At 35.8% G+C, this 24,295-nt stretch overlaps 1 protein-coding gene across 1 annotated transcript; it reads left to right on the top strand.

The window, feature by feature from the left end:
* The first annotated feature begins 242 nt into the window (after positions 1-242).
* Positions 243-22,124, top strand: LOC149208191 (uncharacterized). The gene is made up of 3 exons (XM_089398259.1): positions 243-454; positions 20,680-20,767; positions 21,334-22,124. The coding sequence occupies exons 1-3, from the start codon at positions 243-245 to the stop codon at positions 22,096-22,098; spliced, it is 1,065 nt and encodes a 354-aa protein (XP_089254385.1). The 3' UTR covers positions 22,099-22,124.
* Positions 22,125-24,295: the final 2,171 nt, after the last annotated feature.

The following is a 24,295-nucleotide window of genomic DNA, read 5'->3' as shown; positions in this document are numbered from 1 at the left end:
GTTACTGCGATTTCAGTGAGAACTAAAGAAGTGGTTATAAAATGGTATTTATAGTTTTGGGATGGCTACCTATGATGACAAGTTGGTAGATTCAGGGGAGAGAGCCAAACTTAATGAGATGTCGATAGGGCAAACAAAATGGCAACCGTCAAAGTACTCTGAGAAATGATCTTAGAAATTTATCAGGGCTAAAAAGTAGTGGTACAGAGGGTGAAACAAATACAAATACAGGGACTGATACTATGGCTCCATCTGCATCTAAAAAGGCTACTCAATTTCACGTTAAAACAAATATGGCTCCATTTGCATCTAAAAAGGCTACTCAATTTCAGGTTAAAACAAATACAGGAAGTGATGCTATGGCTCCATCTGCATCTAAAAAGGGTACTCAATTTCACGTTAAAGCTATTGAAATGATCATAGTAACAAATCTCACCCAGGAGATTAATACAAAGTATCTCCATTCCTAATTTTATATGCATATTCCACGTCACCATGCCTTGTGTTAACATGTTGAGGCATAAACCACAGTTCATGTGTATTCTCGTCTCCACTTCGGTAAACACATTCAACATATACATCTTCAATTATATAATCTAATCATTATTTTGATTGAATTTTTGAATCACACTTATTTTCTATTTTTAGTTCGGTAAACACATTCAACATATACATCTTCGATTATATAATCTAATCATTATTTTGATTGAATTTTTGAATCACACTTATTTTCTATTTTTAGTGTTTTATTAGAAATATATCAAATTAATCTAATCATTATTTTAATTGAATTTAAATAGTGGTTTCCAATCACAATTATTTTCTATTTTCAGTGTTTTATTAGAAATATATTACATTAATGTTTTTAGTGTTTTTAGTTTGAGCTAATCCATAAAACTAAAATATCATCTTTTACAATATCTATATAGAATTTAAATTTGCCAATACATATGACATATGGCATATATATCTACAAATGTGTTTCTCTTACTATTTTTCCAATTTAAAAAACTTATCGGCCTCTCTTTGCACCTTTTGGGGCAATTGCTAGTTTATATAGCTATTCTAATAATACACTATTATAGTCCATCTCTTTCCATATTAAAAGAGATGGACTATAATAGTGTATTATTAGAATAATTATATAAATTAAATGATTGGTAATTACCTATATACATCAATTCATGATAAACATAAAAAATATATATACATCAATTCATGATAAACTTGAAAATATTTTTAGATTGTTTTTAATATTTATCCATACATTAAAATAGAATATTTACATTTAATAAATACATTATTTAAAATTCAAAGCCAAAATCTCCGATTTGGTAAAATTTCATACCACAGTCATCACCACTTAAACTACCCAAACAAACATATAACTATATATTATTATAGAGTATCTCTCCATATTTTTTCACGGTTAATTTATCATCGTTCAAAGTGCATTCATTGAATGCAATGAATGTAAACATTGCATTTTAGTCCATTGATATACATATGTAGAATTCTAATTTCAATCAAACAGCCCAATTCTATTATATGATTTAGAATTCTAATTCCAACCAAAGACTGAAATTCCATTACTAACCAAAAGAGTCCATTGAGTAGGCAAAGTAGCATTCATTGAATGCAATGAATGTCATTCGATGAATGTAAACATTGCATTTTTAGTCCATTGATATACGTATGTAGAATTCTAATTTCAATCAAACAGCCCAATTCTATTATATGATTTCGAATTCTAATTCCAACCAAAGACTGAAATTCCGTTACTAACCAAAAGAGTCCATTGAGTTGGCAAAGTAGCATTCATTGAAGGCAATGAATGTCATTCGATGATGAAATTCCGTTACTAACCAAAAGAGTCCATTGAGTTGGCAAAGTAGCATTCATTGAATGCAATGAATGTCATTCGATGAATGTAAACATTGCATTTTAGTCCATTTATATACGTATGTAGAATTCTAATTTCAATCAAACAGCCCAATTCTATTATATGATTTCGAATTCTAATTCCAACGAAAGACTGAAATTCCGTTACTAACCAAAAGAGTCCATTGAGTTGGCAAAGTAGCATTCATTGAAGGCAATGAATGTCATTCGATGATGAAATTCCGTTACTAACCAAAAGAGTCCATTGAGTTGGCAAAGTAGCATTCATTGAATGCAATGAATGTCATTCGATGAATGTAAACATTGCATTTTAGTCCATTTATATACGTATGTAGAATTCTAATTTCAATCAAACAGCCCAATTCTATTATATGATTTCGAATTCTAATTCCAACGAAAGACTGAAATTCCGTTACTAACCAAAAGAGTCCATTGAGTTGGCAAAGTAGCATTCATTGAAGGCAATGAATGTCATTCGATGATGAAATTCCGTTACTAACCAAAAGAGTCCATTGAGTTGGCAAAGTAGCATTCATTGAATGCAATGAATGTCATTCGATGAATGTAAACATTGCATTTTAGTCCATTTATATACGTATGTAGAATTCTAATTTCAATCAAACAGCCCGATTCTATTATATGATTTCGAATTCTAATTCCAACCAAAGACTGAAATTCCATTACTAACCAAAAGAGTCCATTGAGTTGGCAGGAAGGTATCCAATTTCATTTTCACTCTCACCGTGAACCATACACGTCCATTTGAGTCGGTCTTCTCGAGTTTCATTTTCGTTCAGTTTTTGAAAACAGGAAGGATAATTATCACACGAAGAAAATACATCCGCAACGCTGTTTAAAATGGCTGTGCACACGTTGATCAAAATAGTGATGCGATAGAGTACCTGCCTCGCGCTGCGCGCATCAAAGTCGTCTGACATTTCAAAGATGTCCGCAGGTGTCGGACTCGTCGCTATATTGCTGTGAGATACAAAACAGATATTCAAAGATTGCGGGGAATTACACTCATAAAGCGTCAATGTGGGTGTCCATGACAGTGACGGATAACGGGTTTCCCTCAAAAGATACCACGCGTATAAAACTTTCATGAAGGGAACGTGCAAACTTTCTTTTGCTCAAGAGCGAAGAAAGGATAAAGACGGGTCACGCCATGGCCAGATATTTTATGAAAATTGTTTTGCTTATTTTAATAATATTTTTCAGAATCGTAATTCGACTTGACTATAGGAAAAATTCTGAGAAATGATATTCGTAAAGTGGAATTCTTGTTTAAAATCGTAATTCCAACGCTTGGAAAAGGCACCTATAAAGTGAATTTTTGTTGGTAAAGGAAAAATGCAGTTAAAGAAAAATGCATGGAAACGGCTTTTACGTTTACGGTTCAATGAGGTTCACTCCAAACAAAATAAATAAAATGAGAATCTTATTAGATGATTTTTACACCTCACGCATATTAAAATGTATATGATAGTCTCTTATTATATAGGACAATAATATGGAGGAGACATACCTTTACATGGCTACAACTCATAGGGATTGAAAAACAACGAGTTTTAGAACACAATATTGTAACTTAAACAATCTAAAATTTTTCTCTCTAATACTCTTTCTTAATAGAGAAATAAATTATTTACTATACTTAACTTGTTTCTACATAATTTAAACTTTTATGTTTAAGGTTCAATGAGGCTCAGTCCAAACAAAATAAATAAACTCAGAATTTTATTAGATGATTTTTACGCCTCACACATATTAAAATATATATGATAGTGTCTTATTATATAAGACAATAATATGGAGGAGAAGAAAGACTCTTACATGGCTACAACTCACACATATTAGAAAACATCTAGGTTTAGAACACAACATTGGAACTTAAACAATCTAAATTTTTCATTTCCCTATTATCTCTAACACCTTTTCTTAATAGAGAAATAAAATATTTACCACACCTAACTTGTTTCTACATAATATAAACTTATATTTTCCTATAGGTTTAGTAAATATTTATTCCACATTCTCATTTGTATTACGACCAATCAAATCAATTTCCTTTCAGTCCATTTTTTCTTGTACAAAATGATGTTGTGTTTCAATGTTCTTCGATCTTCCATGATAGACAAGGTTGTTCACCAGTTTGATAGAGCTTTCATTGTCACATTTGATTGTTGTTGGTCCTTCCTATTTTTCTCATGTCTTCAAGAATTCTTCTTGGCCAAAAATCTTCATAGGTTGCAGTGCATAAGGCATTGTAGTCAACTTCAGTGGAAGAAAAAGAAACAATTGGTTGTTTTTTGCTTCTCCATGTCACAATACCAAATTCAAATATTGAATGCATAACTAGAGGTGGACTTCTTGTGTTTTGGATCTCCTACCCAATCAAAATACAAATAACCTGTCAACTCAACATTCAAATAATTAGTATATTCAATACCAAAATTTTCATTCTCTTCCAAATATCGACGAATTCTCTTGACTACTTTCTAGTGAATTTCATGTGGCTTAACTATGAATTGGCTAAGTATGCTCATTGAATATGCAATATCTATCATGGTTGTAGTTAAACTAACAATTGCACCAGATGTTCCAAAAGAAATGTCGTAAGGCATAAATTCAAAGAATTAATGATAACTCTATGATGACTCTTAAGGAAGTGAGAGGGTGAATTCCTTGATGCATGAGTTCTCTCATTGGAATCTATGCTTCCACTGTATATTATTTTCCCTTCAATTGTTTATTTATTTATGCAAATTTCCACAACAACTAATTATTTACCTAATTTTTCTCCTCTTATTCTTGCTCTATATGCACAAAAAGGTTTCTTACTATCTCAGCAAGATAAATTGCCATCTCTTCTAATGGCCATTTGAATGCATCTCCACTTCTTTGATGTAGATTTTGTGCTCATTAAAGTTCTGCATGAGAAGGAAGGCATTGAAAGGACTTTTTGGAGTTGACTATCGGGTTAAAACTAACAGTTTTCTAGGGAGTAGGTTTACTTCACAAATTCAAAATAATATTGATAAGGATCCATTTTCCCGTTATGTTTCAAAGGGGGAGCCTTCCCATGACTTATGTAATGAAAAATCGTACACAACCATAATTATCCACACAACTTCCAATTAGTAGAAATTAGTCTAAAATGACTCAAATTTCCACACTTGAAAGACTCCTTGATCACTCCTTCTTGAGAGATATTCAACAACTACCTATATGCCCCCCTACTTAGACACCTATATACTAGTGCTTCTCCAAAAGCGGAGAATTGAACTTATTTTCCCCATTTTTGACATGGATAAACCCTTAACAAATTTATCACTTTCTTTCTTCACAAACTTGAGTGAGAGACTTCTTCTTTAGCCAAAGTGACTCCTTCAATAGGCGATGGCTCACATCCCAAAGGGAGTCAGACATAAGTCTAGTTTATTCAATGTAAATTGACTAGGATGAGCCCAAGCAAATGACGGGAAAAGAACCAAACACAATGCCTTGTTAACTATTTTGACATTACCAAGTACAATGCCAAGTTTCTATCAGGGAAGGGAACTTTGTAGTACCCATTACCTCCGGCCTCTGTACTCCCAAATTATTACTGATATTTCCCATATTTTCTTCTTTATTTTCTGTAATATTCAACTAGGAAACATGGAATCCAAATCTGAGGCTGAAGTTAAAATCGATGAGAATGGCTTTCTTATTTGAATCAAGCAAGTTCTAGACCTACAACAACAAGAAATAGTTCCCAACGAGAAAGGTTCTCATAGATTTCGGAAAAGACTCAACAGTCGAAAGTTCAAGTTCGTCGTTGTGGAGGAGTTTGTGAAGCATGTGTCGTGAATCCAGAGCTCATAGCTCATTTTATACTAGTTAAAAACCTTTTCGTGGATTACGGATCTAGACATCGTCTTCCTTGTCGAATGCTTGTAGTTTTATGTGAGACATGCAGACCAAAGCTTAGACGCAGACGTCAGGAAACTTGGATGAGTCTTTGATTTGACTGGCACCAACACTACACACAAATCCATTGTCAGAGATTTGTTCATGCTAAAAAATCAGTTGTCGTTATTTCTTTTGTAAAAGATTTTGGAGTTGCAGTTGGGTTGTGAAGCCAAAGCAGAGGAGAGGCTATGCAATCCACTAAGACTTATGTGCCAAGAATTATCACCTTTCACTTTCAAGCTCCCCAAAGATTCAAAGATCCATACAATCCAGAGAGGCCATGTTCTAGAAGTGTTGTACTATGCTAGTGTTCCCATTCCCAACAATCAAAATCCAAATCCGAATCCAGATGAGGAAGAGATAGAAGGAGGTTCTTGATAGAGCGGAGACTTCAAACATTACACAAGACTCTACTATGGTCTGGAAGTCTATGTTCTCTTTAACCACTGGCCTTGTTCAATTTCTCAAGGACTCGAGTCAGCGAGTGCTCAAAGGGAGGGTAGTGTAGTTCACAATGAATTTAATCTCTGGTATTCTATCACTTTTGACTATGTTAGTGAGACATTTGGTTTATCTTTTCAAGAAGGATATCATAAGGATTGTGAAAGGGGATAACGAATCATTTATTAATATCATACCGCCTACTTGTGATGAACTGGCTATTCCATGTGGTCCACTTACACTCTACGTGAGTCAAATTCGTTCCAACTATTGCCAACATCAACACAATACAATTTGATGAGAAGCTCAACATGCTTTACCTTCCCAAAATTACTTTGGACACAAACACATAGGTAATTCTAAAAAATTTATTAGGTGGAGAGAATTAAATCTTGGAGGTGTAAAGCTTTGTTCATGTTTTGTGTTTAAAAAGAGGTTCACATTTGGAGAGATTGGATCGTTTTAGATAATTTGTAAATAAAAGATTAAAATAGATTTATGTTGATTATAAATATCTTGAATTAAAATATTTAATTACTCAATGTCTATTTCTCATTCATATTCAAGGGGTAAGAAAATGTTTGAAAAGTTTTAAATCTGGCTAATTTGTTTATAAATTTAAACTAAAATAAATCTAAATTTATTGTCTATTGTTATTAAGTTACTACATGTATTTATTTTGAAGTAGAAGTGTGGAGAGAATTAAATCTGGGAGGTGTAAATCTTTCTTCATGTTTTGTGTTTAAAAAGAGGTTCACATTTAGAGAGATTTAATCTTTTTAGATAATTTGTGAATAAAATATTAAAATAGATTTATGTCGATTTTAAATATTTTGAATTAAAATAGTTAATTACTCACTGTCTATTTCTCATTCATTTTCAAGGGGTAAAAAAATATTTGAAGATCTTTTAAGTCTGGATAATTTGTTTATAAATTTAAACTAAAATGAATCTAAATTTATTGTTTATTGTTATTAAGTTAATACATGTATTTATTTTGAAGTAGAAATTGGATAATTTTTATTTTAAAATTACCATTGAAATGTAATAAAGAATATATTATTGGTCCTCTTACAACTTTTTTTAAATGTGAAGAATCTTATCATCGATTACTAAGTGTGGAGAGAATTAAATTTTGGAGGTGTAAATCTTTCTTCATGTTTTGTGTTTAAAAAGAGGTTCACATTTGGAGAGATTTGATCTTTTTAAATAATTTGTGGATAAAAAGTTAAAACAGATTTATATTAATTATAAATATTTTGAATATATTTCCAAGGGGTAAAAAAATATTTGAAGATCTTTTAAATCTAGCTATTTCCTTTCTAAATTTAATCTAAAATAAATCTAAATTTACTATTTATTGTTATTAAGTTAACAAATGTATCTATTTTGAAGTAAAAATTCGATAATTTTTATTTAAAATTATCATATGAATGTAATAAAGAATATATTATTGGTCCTCTTCCAAAGGTGAAGAATCTTATCATCTTTCTCCATGGCTTATAAAATTAAAATTTAAAGGCATCTAAAGTTATCATTAGTTTAATTTAATATTCAATATCTACCCATTAGTTAATTCAGAATTTGTAACCACGCCCAACATCATTGGCTTACCCCTGGAGCCGTGTTTAAGCCACTTCTTCACTGGGTGCTGAGGGCTGCCTATTTGTTTGAGCATGTGAAATTGTTAATATAGAAAACCGAAAAAGAATTGGAAACCTAAACAAGTAGTGGATGAATGCTAAAGTGCTAAAAGTACGTACGTATGTATTCTGTAATTCTAGTTCTACAAAACAAGAACGACCAAATTTCCAAACAGAAGCCCAATATTATAATTTCATATTCGTCACACATCCCTACATACAGTTTCTCTCTCAAATGGAAGACTGAAGATACATAGATTCCATCATGAAATTAATGTTGGAAGAATACGATGAAAGACATATATGACATACAGAGGGTTGCTCGCTTTCCGAATGAAATAAAACCTGATTTCTTCATACGAATTCCTCGGTCTGTTTATTCCAGATCATTTAGGATCTCTCTCTAAAAACGCTCCACGCTCGATACGGTGTAATATTTTCTGTTGTTTCTGTAATAAATACCCATTATAGTATATACTAACAACTTTGGCGCGAAAAATGCTTTTCATCCTTGGTTGACTAGCCTAGGATTCGACCTTGCGGCGTTATACCTAGACGTGGCAAGCAGCATAAGCACTCTAACTTGCGTACCATCATGTGAGCGCATGCATACCCTGGACCTGCATCTTGAGCGCCACGATTTTGTCAGCGACCTCTTCCAAGAAAACGGGTGTGTCCAGCCGACGACTTCCGGGAATGAGCTCCCTGAGTGCCTGCATACCAGAAGCCAGAGTGCCCTTTTCTGAGTGGATGTCAGATTTGTGCATTCAGACAGGGCCATAGACGTAGCATGAGACCATAGACCTAGCATTCCAAGATTTGGCAGTGCCTGGTGAGATGGTTTTCATTCGAAGCTTCCGCGGCACCATTCTCATTCTTTAGTAATATTGCTTCTCTTCCCATCCAAATCCGCAACTTTCTGACAGAGAAACCTCTGAAGAGAAGAGCACCATGTTGTGTGAGCTTATCGTATACCAGGATAGCAAAGCTGAATATATTTGGCACAGAATAATCCTAACGCTAACCAAGCACCATGTTGTGTGAGCTTATCGTAGACCAGGATAGCAAAGCTGAATATATTTGGCACAGAATAATCCTAACGCTAACCAAGCTAGCTCGCAATCTTTTCAAAGATGGGTGAGGTCATTCCGGAAAGAAGGGTAACCGATTAATACTCGTTTTCAATCAATCCGATGGCTTAAATTATTTCTATCGTCTAACATGAAAATTAATGACTCACAACTAGATGGCATTGGAGGGGAGTTATTTTGAGAGGGAAACACCTTACAGCATATTAATTCAAACTTCCAACCAAATGTCTACACAATATTCCATTCACTTATTTTCTTTCATCATTACTATTGAGTTTAGCATTATGTTCCAATGGTGTAGATACTACTTTATATCTATTCATGTTGAATCTTCTAATTAACTCATATATATATTTACTTTTTGTGACCAACGTTCTACCATTATCCCTCCAAACTTCAAGAGATAATCAGTAATGCAACTCTCCAAGATCCTTCATTTCAAATTCTTATGACAAATTTTTTTGATATTTTCAATTAAACTAATAGTTTTTCAATATAAAATAAGGTCATCAACATATATGAAAATCAACACAATATGTCCTTGTTCATCCCTTTTGATATACATATTTGGGTCTCCCATACTTTTACTAAAACCATGTTGAGAGGAGAACTTATGAATCTTACCATACCAAGAGTTGGACGGCTATTTGAGTCCATATAACGTTATCTTTAACCTAGAAACAAGATGTTCTTCTCCTTGCTTTACAAAACCTTCAAACTGAACAAGATAAAATTCTACCTATTTTATCCATTCATAAATGTTGACTTGACATCTAGATGATTTAGCTTCCAATTATCATTCTAGTGGTATTTATTTTAGCTATATGTGCAAAATTTTCCTCATAATGTATTCCCTCTTTTAGTGGATAGCCCTGTGATAGTTGTCTAGCTTTATATCTATCGATAGTTATATCAATAATAGGTTTATTTTGAACAACCATTTTTATCCCATGAGAATTTGATCAAATGTTATGAACCTTGTGCATTAAAAATGATAAGAAACTAGTAATTACCATTCTCTTCCATGAAGGAAACTCCTTTTATAATGAGTGCAATGTACAAGACAATCTTTGATGATTCAAAACTTAGGCCTCCTTATTATATATATAGGATATGAAAGGTACAATTATAATAAAATGGGACTATGAGGGGTTCTAACCAACATAAAAATATAGCAAATGAAGTGTAATCACTTAATATCTAGGGCTTAATAAAGGGTTTTACGGTTAACATTTGGCTTCTATAGAGCTTAATACCAAGCAAGTAACAATGCTTATAACTTAGAAAATGATATATATATATATATATATATATATATATATATATATATATATATATATATATATATATATATATATATATATATATAAACATTAAGTAGTCAATGGGATGTTAAAGAAAAAAATTTGAGAGTTTGAATGATTGATTGAGGTAGTCAAGGATTCCATGAAATAATCAAGAACTTGGAAATAAGTATAAGTTTCTTGGACCATCGGGGTTCTCATTATCATAGTGTCATCAACAAATTGTTGATGGAATATCAAAATATCTTATCAAAAAGGTGAATTCCTTTGATTTTTCCATTCAAAACTACCACTATTATGGCTCTTTTTATGCCTTCCACTGCTAGGATAAAGAGAAAATGGGAGAGAGAATATCTGCGTCAGATTCCTCTTAAGGGATAAAATATAACAAAACTTGGAGCTCCACCCACTGGAATTGAAGAGAATGGCAAGGAGATTATAGAGACAATCCTTTTTTATCAAGATCCTAAGAATCTAAAGGCTAAAACAATTTAATGAATAATGACCAACTTAAGTTATTAAAATATTTAGATAGATAAAGTTTAATGAGCATAATTGTCTTTTAGGGTTGATTTATGGAGTGGATAACTCCATGTGCCACCAAATTATTTTCTAAAATTTGACAACCTTAAACAGAACATATTTCCTCCACAGAGATAAGAGGGGCGATTATTGGCTTAAGGCTATTGGAAATGACCATGGTGATAATATTGTAGGTGATGTTTTAGAGTTAAATGGGATAGAAAAACATTGGATCATCAACCTTATCATATTTTGGGGCAAGGTGAAAGAAAATAACATTTAGGATTGGTACAGGCAAAAGGTAATTTCCTTGATTCTTCCACTAGTTCCATAATTTCCTCTCCTAAGAAGGGCCAACTAGCTTGAAATAAATCATTTATGCATCTAGATTAGGGGGCTTATTTTTTGGCATGCCCTTAGGTACCTATTCTACTTCTCATAAAGTAAATTCTCACATTAATTCTTCATTTTTCTCAAGGTCTACTATAGAAGGCATATGATTTAAGATTTTCCTTATTGACTTTATTCTATTAAGGTGAGGATTAAAGTGAAAAGAGTTGTAGTAGCTAATTAGCTCTACCCTGATGTCTTGGTGATCAAGGTTTTTTTTTCATTCTACATCCTGGAGAGATGAAATATGATTGTGATGGTAATGATGCACAATTAATTTTTTGAGGAATTTTTTTTTTATATTTTACCATCATGTATCTATTTGGCCTTGGATTTTATAACAATAGTATTTCATATTAACTTCTATAGAATTGTGAGTAGGTTGCTTATTTCACTACTAGGTCCTCTAACTACCCATCTAGAATGGTATTTTGTTGAAGTTGCTGAATATAATATTCTAATTCTTATATAGTATGAAAAATGTTTACAAATTCTACTCTATTCCATTTCTTCAACTTGCATTTTACATATTTTATTTTTTCGTGAAAGAAATACATGGAAATGCATTCGATAAAATTTCCTTCCTCCCACCATAAAGGGAATTTTCTAGAAAGGATGGATCTATGACATAAAAGTTCTTAAACCTAAGTGCCAATTTGTTTAGTTGCATTTAATACTTACATTAAGACAAATGTACTAGTCATCCAAACCCACACATGAAAAAATGTAGGCTTCAATATAAATGTCCTTTCCTAGATGTGATTTAGAGAATGGGAAGTGATATGTTTTAGATGCAATATGATGTGTGTCTCCCTTTTGATTTCTCCTTGTGAAAGTGCCATTTTTGGTGTCCACATTTATTATTCTTCATTTTCTCATCATATATTTGAAGTGATCTTCTTAAGTGTCAAACTGATGCAACTCTCCTTGTTTTTCCTGAATATTTTTAATCATGTTGAAGTATCATCCCATCATTTAAGGGGAATTTGCAATGAGGGATTCGATATTGCATAGGGATTTTAGAAAGTTTAGTTTCCCCCCTACAATATGAGATCCTTAGACATTGGTTAGAAATCCAACATTTGCAAATCTAATTAGCTAGAATTTTGCAAATAGAATTCAAGGAGAGGAAAAAATATTTGAGATGATTACCTCCCCCAAGTTCCATAATAGAGCCAAACCTCCTTATGTTGAGAAACGGCAACAAGAAATTCTAGTTTAATTTATCCTTCAATTAAACTGTGAATTAAAATCGATTTTTATTCTCATAGAAACTGGTAAATAGTTAATTAAGTTTAATTAACTTAATTAGCTTAGCAATTTTTTGTTGGAATTCTTTATGTAGTCATGTATATGTTATCCCTAAATTTTTGGGGTCCATGATGAGTTTATTTGAGTTGTAATTAGATAACTCATTTTGACTAAGTTATGGTCAGTTAAACCAGTTCTAATTGTTGGAGGAACTAGCAGAAGTCTAGTAGTGAGTTGGTGCATTGGTTCATCCTCAGTGATACTCTAGCTAACTGAAGATTCACTCATGAGAAACTCATACTTGTTAGTTCATAGAAAGACCCAGTTGAGAGTAGAGTGCAGGGACAAATGTACTATCAATTGTAGAATGATCTGAGTTGCACAAATCATGCATGCAATCAGATGATGACCTATATTTCCATTGCGAAGTTATGGAAGAAGGAATTCCCAATTAAATATGGGCTATTCCTCTCAAGAATTACACAAGGAAATAGGGGCTTAGCAGGCAGCATAAATTGGCTAAGTGTTGGTGAGTGCGGGCTTGTGAGGCAGAGAGTTGATTATACTTGTACAAAATTTTTATTGTGAGAAAAAAATTTGTATTATCACTCAAATTTCTGATTAATGCAATAGATAGACGAGGTTTTGAGAAGTGGCTTTCCCCAAAGAAACAATTGTGTTATTTGTCTTTGATTATCTTCCTCTTGTCAATTATTGTTTTCATCGATCATTGGTTTCCACTATTTAAAGGGTAGACTAGATTCTTGTCTTGTGTTTTAGTACATTACATAAGTTGTGAATCTACAGGAAAATATAAATGGTATCGGAGCTGAAGACAGTATACTAGAGAAGGTTTCGAAGTTTTGAGTTTTGGGTTACAAGTGAAATTTGAATTTGCAATACATACTTCACAATCAGAAAATGGCTTTCTATGGTTTTAGGCTCGAGTATGCCTTTGAATGCAATTCAAATTATATAGCCTAGAAGGATAGGATGGAGATTGTGCTGGAGGATAATGGCCTCAAGTAATTCATTGAGCAAGACATTCCTAAGCCAACAACATCGGATGCACAAAATCTAGCCAAATGAAAGAAGTGTGTGGCGAAGTCAAGGTGGATAATCCTTGAGGAAGGTTGAGACCACATTGTTGAGAGTCTCCAAGGGAATTAAAATTTGTATGCTATGTGGAAAACAATGACGAACCTATTCCAGAAAAATAGTGGCCATAGGAAGTTGGAAATGAAAGACAAACTTCGAAAAATCAAGATGGATAAAGGCGAGACCATTCCAAAATACTTGACCAAGTTCACTCACTATCATGATGAGCTTGGAAGTGTTGGAATAACAGTTGTCAAGGATGATATGGTGAGCCTAGCTCTTCTAGGACTCCAAAAGAGTTGGCATAGTTATCAACGCTCTTTCAATGGGAGGAAGAAGTTTCCATATTGGGAATGACTATGGTCAGATTTGATGCAGGAGGAGATCATAAGGAACACCAAAGATGGTTCCTCATTAAATGACTACTCATGAGAAAAGTTGTGTCTTAGCGTGTAAGGAAAGGAAGGGGAAAGGCAAGGCTTCCCATTCCAAATCGAATTCTTTCCATGGAGGTAAGAAGAAAGACATGAAAAAAGTGAAGTGCTTTCATTGTCATGAGTTGGGCCATTTTTCTACAAATTGTCCACTCAAGAAATCCAAAAGGAAGTTGTTAGGAGGAGTGGCGGGTGAGGCTTTCGCCTCTCAATTCGAATTGGACTTTACTCTCATCACATGCATGGTGTCATCAATGATGGGTAGTGTATGGTACCTTGACAATGGAGCTACATTCCACATGAATGGTGACAAGGAGTTGTTGAGTGACATGGAGGAGAAATATCTCCAAATTCATATCAAGATGGTTGACAATGGGAGGTATAGTACTACTGGATTGGGCATGGTTACTTTTCAGAGGGAGCAGGGTGCTCCTCTCACCTTGAGAGATGTTATGTATGTGATCGGTTTGAAGAAAAACTTAGTATCGGTTTCCATGCTTGAGGATAGAGTCTATCATGTGAATTTCTCGAAAGGAAAGTTGTTCCTTCGACACATAACCACGGACCAAGTAAAGAAGATATGGATTCGAGTTAAGAATCTCTATAAGTTGGAGGTCGAGGATTGTGATGCTTGGAGCATGAAAGAAGAGAAGGTGCAAAGTTGAGACATCGATGAGTTGTGGCATAGAAAATTAGGTCACCTGCATCATGGGGCTTTGAAAATCATGTAGCAGATCTCTAATGGTCTTCCCAAAGATACAATTGAGTGGAGGCAATTCTAGAGTGAGTCCATTTAGACATGTGTGGACCATTCTCAATAGCATCCATGGCCAAAGATAGGTATTATGTTGTATTTGTTGAAGACTTTTCTTGTAAATGATGGATATTTTTCATGTAGAAGAAGGATCAAAATTTCACACAGTTTTGTGAACTTAAAGTATTTGTTGAGAAAGAGTCTGGCAAGAAGGTTAAATATCTAAGGAGTGATAATGGTGGTGTATATGTCTCAAATGATTTTAAGAAATTGTGTGCATCAGAAGGGATTAAACGGGAGTTGACGACACCCCATAACCCACAGTAGAATGGGGTGGCCAACAGGAAGAGCAAAAGCATTGTAGGGGCAACATGGGTGATGTTGCATGATCAGGGCCTACCACTATGCTTTTGGGCTGAGGCATGTAACACAGTGGTTTATTTCCATAATCGTAGCCCATATCAGATTCTTGGGACGAAGACTCTAGAGGAGGCTTATTCTGGTAAGAGGCCAGATGTTGGTCACTTGAGGATTTTTGGGTCATCGATATATTTCCATGTGAGAAAAGATGCATGGAAGAATCTTGAACTGAGAACAAAGTTGGGAATATTTGTAGGGTACACTGATACTCCTCACAACTATTGGGTGTAATTGCTGACCAACAAGTGACAGTGGTTCGTAGGGATGTCAGATTCGATGAGGAGAAGTCCATGTGAGTTTCCCTTGAGAGGGATCTTGAGCTGCATGTGGTTGAAGAGATTTTAGCTCCTAAGGTTGAGGAGCCTCAGATTGATGTGGAGCAACCACATGTAAAGGACTTGGGAGTGGATACATACACTCAGGCAAGGTCTTCCAGAGATGGGAGAAAGTGCACCATAGAGGCTGATAGGTTATTGCATTATGCACGAGAGAATTTGCGGGCATCCATATCTTAGCATGGGTAGAGGAGGTCACCTAAGAGATACATTGGATACATGGCTCTTATGAGAAGATGTGTTGAGACAAAGCCATCTTCCTTTGAGGAGGCAGTGCAACAGCCGGTTTGGGTTGATGCCATATTGGAGGAGTATGCCTCCATAGTTTGTAACATTGTTTAGGATGTGGTCTCAAGACTGGAGGACAAGTTAATGGAGACCTCCTGATGGCGTTACAAGGTAAAGCAAGCTGAAGATGGTAGTGTCGAGAAGCATAAGGCCAAGTTTGTGGCCCGTGGATTTTCATAGGTAGAGGGGATTAACTATGATGAGACCTTTGCTATTGTTACAAGGTACTCATCGATCAGATCTACATTGGCACTATCAACACAGATGGGTTGGAAGATACATCAGATGGATGTAAATACAAACTTCCTTAATAGCACAATTGAGGAAGAGGTGTACATAGAGCAACCTGAAGGTTTTGAGACCTTTGACCATGAGTCACATGTGTGCCAACTCAAGAGGGCGTTGTTTGGGCTGAAGGAAGCACTGCGTACTTGGTACACCAGGATCGGTAACTACTTCACCAGGTTGGGCTTCACCAAGAGTGAAGCGGATCCAAACCTGTACCACATAGTGGTGGGAGGTAAATTGTTGTTCATTTTCTTACATGACGACGATTTGATTTTGATAGGTGATGATTAGTTGATCAAGTCTTGGAAGGAGGACATTACAAGAGAGTTTGAGATGAAGGACATGGGCTTCATGCATTACTTTCTAGGCATGGAATGGCGATGGGGAACTATTCATGTCTAAGAGCAAGTATGCTAATGAGATACTCAGGAGGCTGTGCATGGAGAGCGACAAACCAAGGGAGACTCTTCTAGTAGGTAATTGGAGGAAGGAGGATTCTACTTTAAGGGAAGTAGTGGAAGCTAATGTTTACAGGCAGCTTGTAGGTTCACTCATGTATTTGGTGAACACGCGATCGGATATGTGTTGTGCAGTTAACCATCTTAGTCAAGTGATGGTTAGGCCTACCAAGATGTATTGGAAGGCAACAAAGCATGTGTTGAGATACCTCAAGGGAATTACTCAGTATGGATTGTGGTATAGACGGATAGAGGGAGTGAAGCTTCAAGGCTTCACCGATGCAAATTGAATAGGGAGTCCATCCAACAGGAAGAGCACATTAGGAGGGATCTTCATTATTGGGTCAACAACAGTTTCTTTGTACAACAGGAAACAAAGATGGGTTTCACTTAGTTCGACAGAGGCAGAGTGCATGGATGCAAGTCAGGCAACATCTGAGGTCATCTGGATGAGGAAGATTCTAGTTGGTTTGTTTAGTCATCATATGGATCCAACTGTGATTTACTGCGATAATAAGAGTTGTATCAAACTCTATGAAAATTCAGTTTTTCATGATCGGTACAAGCATATTGATATCTGTTATCATCATCTTCGAGATTGTGTATTGAGGTGGATTATGTTGTTGGAGTACATTCCCGCAAAGGAGCAAGGTGCTAACATTTTGATAACGGAATTTTCAAAATGTAAATTCGAGTTGCACAGAGACAAGATCAAGGTAGTTGATAATCCCTTTCTTGTTGAGAGGGAGTGTTGAGAAATGACATTAAGAAATTCCAATTTAATTTTTCCTTGAATTAAAGTGTGAATTAAAATCAAATTCTATTCTCATAGAAACTTGTAAATAGCTAATTAAGTTTAATTAACTTAACTAGCATAGGAGTTTTGAGTTCGAAGTATTTTTGTATTCATGTATATGTTCTCCCTAAATGTTAGGGGTCTAGGATGAGTTTATTTGAGTTGTAATTAGATAACTTAGTTTGAGTGAGTTATGGTGAGCTAAACTAGTTCTAATTGTTGGAGGAACTAGTGGAGGTCTAGTAATGAGTTGGTGCACTAGTGCATCCTTAGTACTACTCCAGCTAACTGAAGATTCCCTCATGATAAACTCATGCATGTCAATTCAGAGAAAGACCCAGTTGAGACTATATTGCATGGACAATGTACTATTAGTTGTAGAATGATCTGAGTTGTACCGATCATGCATGCAATCAGAAGAGGACCTAAATTTTGATTGCACAGTTATGGAAGAAGAAATTCCCAATTAAATATCATCTATTCCTCTCAATAATTTCACAAGGAAATAGGGGCTCAATAGGCAACATAAATTGGCAAAGTGTTGGTGAGTGTGGGCTTGTGAGGCGACGATTTGATCATACTTGTGTAGGAATTGTTCCTCTGAGAATAAGCTTCATATTATCACTCATATTTTTTATTAATGCAATAGGTAGTCGGGCTTTTGAGCAGTGGCTTTCTGCATAGAAACAATTGTGATATGTGTATTTGATTATCTTCCTCTTGTCATTTATTGTTTTCATCGATCATTGGTTTCTGTTAAACATACATGGACAACAAAGACAATGTGAAAGATAAAACATGCAATACTATTTTTTATTAACATCAGATATACATTTATAGTACAATACGTGACTCTTGGGTTTCAGATCCCAAGGTCTCTTAGACTGCTTTTGTCCATTCGACTTCCACACTAACCCATTGAGGATTAGGTGTCCAACATTCCCCCCCTTAATCCGAAGGGTTATGTATGAGTCCAAGAAGAGAGCTGTAATACAAAATGTGCAAATATGCATGGCAGCACTAGGCTGAATGTGCTCTACGAAATGTTGGTATAAATGGCGGTGGTTTAAGGATGACCACCAACACTGGAACGCTTAGTGCAGTTCCCGGAACTCTTCCAAAACTGGCAAGAAACTGAAGTTTTCTGCTAGAGGAAGTGATCCTATTGTTTTAAAGAGGGAAACCTTCAACCATAAAAGGGAGGTCTCACCTCGCATAAAAGGTAAAACTTCAACCTGAAAAGGGAAGTCTCAACCTGTGATGGTTTAAGGATAACCAACAACTCTGGAATGCTTAATGAAATTCCTGGAACTCTTCCAAAACTGGCAAGAAGCTGGTGTCTTCTGTTAGAGGAAGTGTTCTCAATTGTGTTCCCGGAACTTTTCCAAAACTGACAAGAAGCTAAAGTCTTCTGCTAGAGGAAGTGTCCCAGATTGCCAACTGAAGGCATGTTCATGGGCATCTTTGTCTCTGGCTACAACTCTGAAACTGGTGTGGCAGGTTGTGGCTCAGGCTCGCTTGATGTGGCTTTGAAGCTTGTAGATGACCATCATTTCCCCCTCTGTCAGATACAAGGTGAGAAGATGGAGAAAACTCAACTCCAAGACTATTCAATACTCTGGAACAAGTTCTGATATGTGTTTGGAATATCTTCTTGGCTGTTGATGCCCATTGCCAAGAAGCGATCCATCCAAGATGAATCTTTGTTCTTGCAGGACGTTTGTTTTTGAAGCATCTGTGTGAAGAATGACTGGTTTTATGACAGTGCTTACATGGATGAAGATCAAAACAGTGATCTTTCATATGGCCAACTCGATCACAGTGTTGGCATTTCACGATCTGTTGTTTTTGTTGTTGTTGTTGTTGCTGTGGAAGAGGGGCAGAATCTGGAACAGCTGGAGGTGAACTGTCATGAGGAACAAGTGAACTGTCATGAATGAATCCAGCACTCTGAAACTGAATGGGCTTTGAGTAGTCTGGAATATGAAAGGACAAGTCCTTGTCATATCCAAGACTAGTTCTGTGCTTGTTGTGGACAAGCTGTTCCCAAGGTCTGATGATGGGCTTGGGAAGTGCAGACTGAGTTTCTGCATCTGCATGTACAACTGCTGCTTTATTGGATTATGGATCTGATTCAACCTCAATCTTACTAATTTCACCACTTGCTGGTTTAACCTTGAACAACATATTGTTTTGAGCAGAAAACAATTTGGAATGAAAAATTTGTTGAAGCTCATCTTGCTGGAACTGAGATTCTAGTTGCAGAAAATCAATCTTTTCTTGTGCATCATGCAGGCAGGTTTGAATGTCACAAAGAGTGTCTTTGCTCACATTTACCTTCCCACCAATAGTGGAGTGTATTAGTGTATTCAGTAACTCTAATACATCATCAAATCTAGCCATTGTCTCAACAAAGAAATGAACACTCAGCAAGTCTAGACAAACCCCAGCTATTGAAGATTTCAAAAATTAAGAATATCAGTTTGAAAAAGGCACTCAACTAATTCCAGCTAAGAATTTAGCCAATCACTAACAAATTTGTGTCCAGCAAGAATGAGAGGCTCAAAGTCCTTCCAACACAGATATGTTTCACCCTTAAAATGCTCAGGTATACCAAGATACGCTTTGTATGGATGCACAACTAAATGACTTCTTCCTTCTTTGAAATTCGAACTTCAACTACAGGAATGGATTACATATACCTCTGATATATCAACTCTAATAATAACAGAGATCTGAAGTAGAATATACCAGCAAATGTTAGGAAGAACAGTGGCTGTAGATAAGTGTTATAACATCAAAGAAGCTCCACAGTGATAATATATGCAACGTATTCAGCTCCAAAACAGAGAAATAAATATGGAGTGTCTTCAATATATTCACAGCCATACATCCAATGAGATGAGGAAGTTTGAGACCCTCTATAGCAGAGGTACATCACCAAACATCACTTCCAATAGTCTATACTCATTAACATTTCAAGCACAGGTACAGTGATATGCTGCTCAACTGAAACAACCACAGAAAATACAAGTTTGTAGCCTTGGGGCTAGATCATTCTTTATGCCCTTAGTTGTTATGCTTCGCCTCTTGAGTTCGTCTTTCAGCTCTGTAACCTTCCACTGCTTTAGAGGGCGATTCCTAAAACCCCTTCAAGGCAAACAATCCAGGTAACCATCCGAGTTCGAATCCGAACAAGTGCTCAACAGAATATTCACCTAGAGTACTCACACGCATGGGGTTTCCAAAAGAGCAGGAGAAAATGAAAACATTCTGTATTATTTGGATCACTTCGGGTTATGGGCAGCCTATCAGGTTACACAACTTTACTGGAAACCCGCAGGCTCCACGACGATAATGAATATTTGAATGCAGCATTGGAAGTATTAAAAAAGGTACCTTTTAAATAGATACCAAAGTGTTTTTCACTTTATCGCCGCCCGACGTAAGAGATGGATCATCCCTTCAGGAAGGAGCGCAGAGGTCTTATTGAACTCGCCGAGATCCCGATGAGGATGGAAATCTTTAGCAGGAGTTGATTCAAACAAATTCCGTGACTCTTCTTTATTTCCAGTCAAATCATCCCATAAGATATGTGAAATTGCAAGAGGCGAATCGACATCAAGCTGAAATTCATCCCCCTGCTATTGCCAGGACTCATTGAAGGACATCTTCTGGATAATTCAAAGGATCTTATTGGAAATACAAGAGAAAACGATAACAATATATATCTGCTAAACAATGGAATGCTGCTGGATAACGCTCTCGCCGAGCGGAGGATTCCTGTTCAAATATTAGCAACGTCTCTGTTGCCCTTCCTGTTGCTCTTCAAGCAATCCTCGCCCTTTTCCCTGTCTCTGCTCTCCTTCCTCTTGAATCTGGCCAATCTATTCACCCCATCAATCTCTCTGTAGTGTAGCCGAGCAGACCGGAGCATTGATTGGATTGGATTGGGTTGCAGGATTTGAAGGAGTATGAGATGATTCAAAATTACAAAGTGCTGCAGGACGTGTTCAACAAGAATGCACTTGAACGGAGAGAGTCTTGCAAAGGCGGAAGAGAAGTTAACAAGAAGGCAGCTCCAGTAAACCCTTCAAGCAAGGGCAGTGCACTGGAGTCTAAAACGGCCACAGTTGCTAGCTCTCGGAGAAATGATCCTTCAGTTACAGTTGCGAATGTAGGGACTAAACATTCCAGGACGGGGTCAAATGCTGCTAGCACTGGATATGTGTCTGCACCCTTCCAAACAACTTCAACTGAACCACCGTTTTATGGGTCTTCAACGCCCAACATTCCCCCTGTGACCCCGGCACAGGTTCAGGTTCTAAACGAGCAGATCACAGAGTTGAAGCTTTCGGTAGACAGCTTGGAGAAGGAAAGAGACTTTTACTTTGCAAAGCTGAGGGATATAGAAATACTTTGTCAAAATCCAGATGTTGAACCATTACCTATTGTTTCAGCAATACAGAGGATTCTATATGCTGCTGATGATAGCCCAGCTGTAATTGCTGAGGCACAAGCAATAATATACAGGTCATCCAATCGATCTGATGAAAACGATGAGAACAAGGCAAGGAGAGAGATCAACAAACGTAAATCAGCAGGGACACCTGAGGTGGAAGATGCTGTGAAGTCCAGCCTTTCTCCTAGACAGCGACGGAACTCATGTGAAGACTCCAACAGTGCAGATATTTACCAAAGTACTTCGCCTTTGAAGATGCGTTAATCAGATGATAAAATAATTTCCTATCTGATTCATATCTGGAGGAATCCTATCAGCACTGGTATGATCCATGCGGAGAGACCTCTTGTTTCAAGAGTCAGGACTGTAAAAGACAGAGGGCACAGGTAAAGTATGGCACAAATAGCGCTAAGTGAAGGAGCGTTTCTCTGCGCATCAATGAAATAGGAGCAGACATGGACCAGAGGTGTTATAATTTCAGTTTAAAAATAACCAGGAACAGCAAGGTGGCTCTCCAGCTTCTCGTTGAGAGGATGGCGGATGCGTTGCGTTTGTAGACAGAAATGGCAGTATGGAGATAGTGTTATTATGAGGTCTGCAACGTTTTGAATATGGAGTGGCTGGCAGTGCAACGTGTGCCTCAGATTTGGGCGCATTGATTTCCCAAGATTTCTGTACGCATAATTGAAGGGAACGTTTTATGCAAATCAATCAACACAGATATGAAAAGCATATTTGAACTAATGAACCAGCACTCACGCCATACTACAGACTTCAATCTTAATGAGCAATATAAATTTATCCTAACAAATAATCACAAACCCACAAGCTTCATTAAGACATAGAAGCGTTGGTTTACACAGGCCACAAAAACAAGTGGCTTACATAATATTGAGAAAGTTATGATCGTACCCGCTCCGATACCATGTTAAACATACATGGACAACAAAGACAATGTGAAAGATAAAACATGCAATACTATTTTTTATTAACATCAGATATACATTTATAGTACAATACGTGACTCTTGGGTTTCAGATCCCAAGGTCTCTTGGACTACTTTTGTCCATTCGACTTCCACACTAACCCATTGAGGATTAGGTGTCCAACAGTTTCCTTTGTTTAAAGAGTAAAGTAGATCCTTGTATTGTGTTTTAGTACATTACATAAGCTGTGAATCTACAGGAAAATCTACATGTTATTTTCTATTGGAATATAGTGGAATAACTTGAAATCCCTCCAACCAATGAGAGGCTATCATTGCCACTCTTTCATTGTTACCATTAGTTTCTTGTAACATTAAAATAGATAATTGGTCCTTGAGAATTTATGAGAATCCTTTTTTAATTGACAATTATGGCCTTTGATGAGACATTATATTATTTTCATTAATGGTTGGGAGGATTGGACGAACATGCATCCATCATGACAATAATCCTTCTAGAATTGACCAACATTTCCTTTTATTCCTAGACAAGTTCTTTATTGCTTCTTCTTCCCCCTTTTTCATCGTCCTTAGCAATATTTGGAGGATATTTAAAATAATGAGTATGAATTCACAAGGATATGGGTTTCATCTGACCTTATATTTAAGAAGACATTTGTAAAGAATCTATGCCTGTAGTTGAGGGATATCAGGGGTGCTTTCACTGCTATGTTTCTTCCATCTCTAAAAAAATCGAATGAGTGCAAATCCTCATCTTATGTAGATTTCTTTGAACATTTTTTTGTTTTCCTCGGTTATTACTACTTCTACATCTAATTGGACTACCCTGTTTACAACTTGGGCACTTGTTCGTCCTCTAAATTTTTGGAATTTAAATCACTATTAAGGGGTTATTGGAGATGAAAATCATAATTAAGTGTGAGTGTTTGAAATCTATTTTGGAATTTGAAATATTTACCAAGAATAAAAAAGAATTGAGATCAAGGATTGATTTTCCTTAAGAGGAGGTTTTAGAGCCATCTACATCTTTCTTGGAAGCTTGGTTTTGGGGAGGATCAATAGGATTGATGAGGAAATATCTAAAAATATGGATACACTCATGGATGTTTCTATATTTGAAGGGTATACCTTCATATTTCAATGATTGCTTTGACACCATGTCTTGATAAGAGATATCTCTGGAGGCTGCATGGATATGAGATGTGCATGTATACATAAATCCTTGCATATGAATTGTACCTTCTCCTCTTCATGGCTTTAGTGATATTAAAAGAACATCTTAGATTATTACCAATATCCGAAAGGGTTTCCTCTTCCAAAAATTATTTTTGGAAGGAGAAGAGTCAAAACTAGACTAGAGTAGCTAAAAAACATTATTTTTGTGGGTGGAGATGTTTATTCCAAAGCTTGATATATAACCTTTCATAATTGAAGATGAGATACCATATTGGAAAACCCTAATAGAGGCTTTTAGATTAGGAAAAATGATAGTGAGGAATCCTTTTTCCAAAAATT

Source organism: Pinus tabuliformis, chromosome 1_2, assembly GCF_031772625.1.
Source record: "Pinus tabuliformis cultivar Carrire ecotype Pingquan chromosome 1_2, CPIR1, whole genome shotgun sequence".
In the NCBI taxonomy this organism is placed as follows: Eukaryota; Viridiplantae; Streptophyta; class Pinopsida; order Pinales; family Pinaceae; genus Pinus; species Pinus tabuliformis.
This window is presented reverse-complemented; position numbering and strand designations above follow the sequence as displayed.

Coding starts and splice junctions, on each gene's coding strand:
- LOC149208191 (XM_089398259.1), top strand. CDS start 243: ATGGCTCCATCTGCATCTAAAAAGGCTACTCAATTTCACGTTAAAACA. Junction 455..20,679: donor ACCCAGGAGATTAATACAAA/GTATCTCCATTC, acceptor GGTTATGGGCAG/CCTATCAGGTTACACAACTT. Junction 20,768..21,333: donor CATTGGAAGTATTAAAAAAG/GTACCTTTTAAA, acceptor ATTGGGTTGCAG/GATTTGAAGGAGTATGAGAT.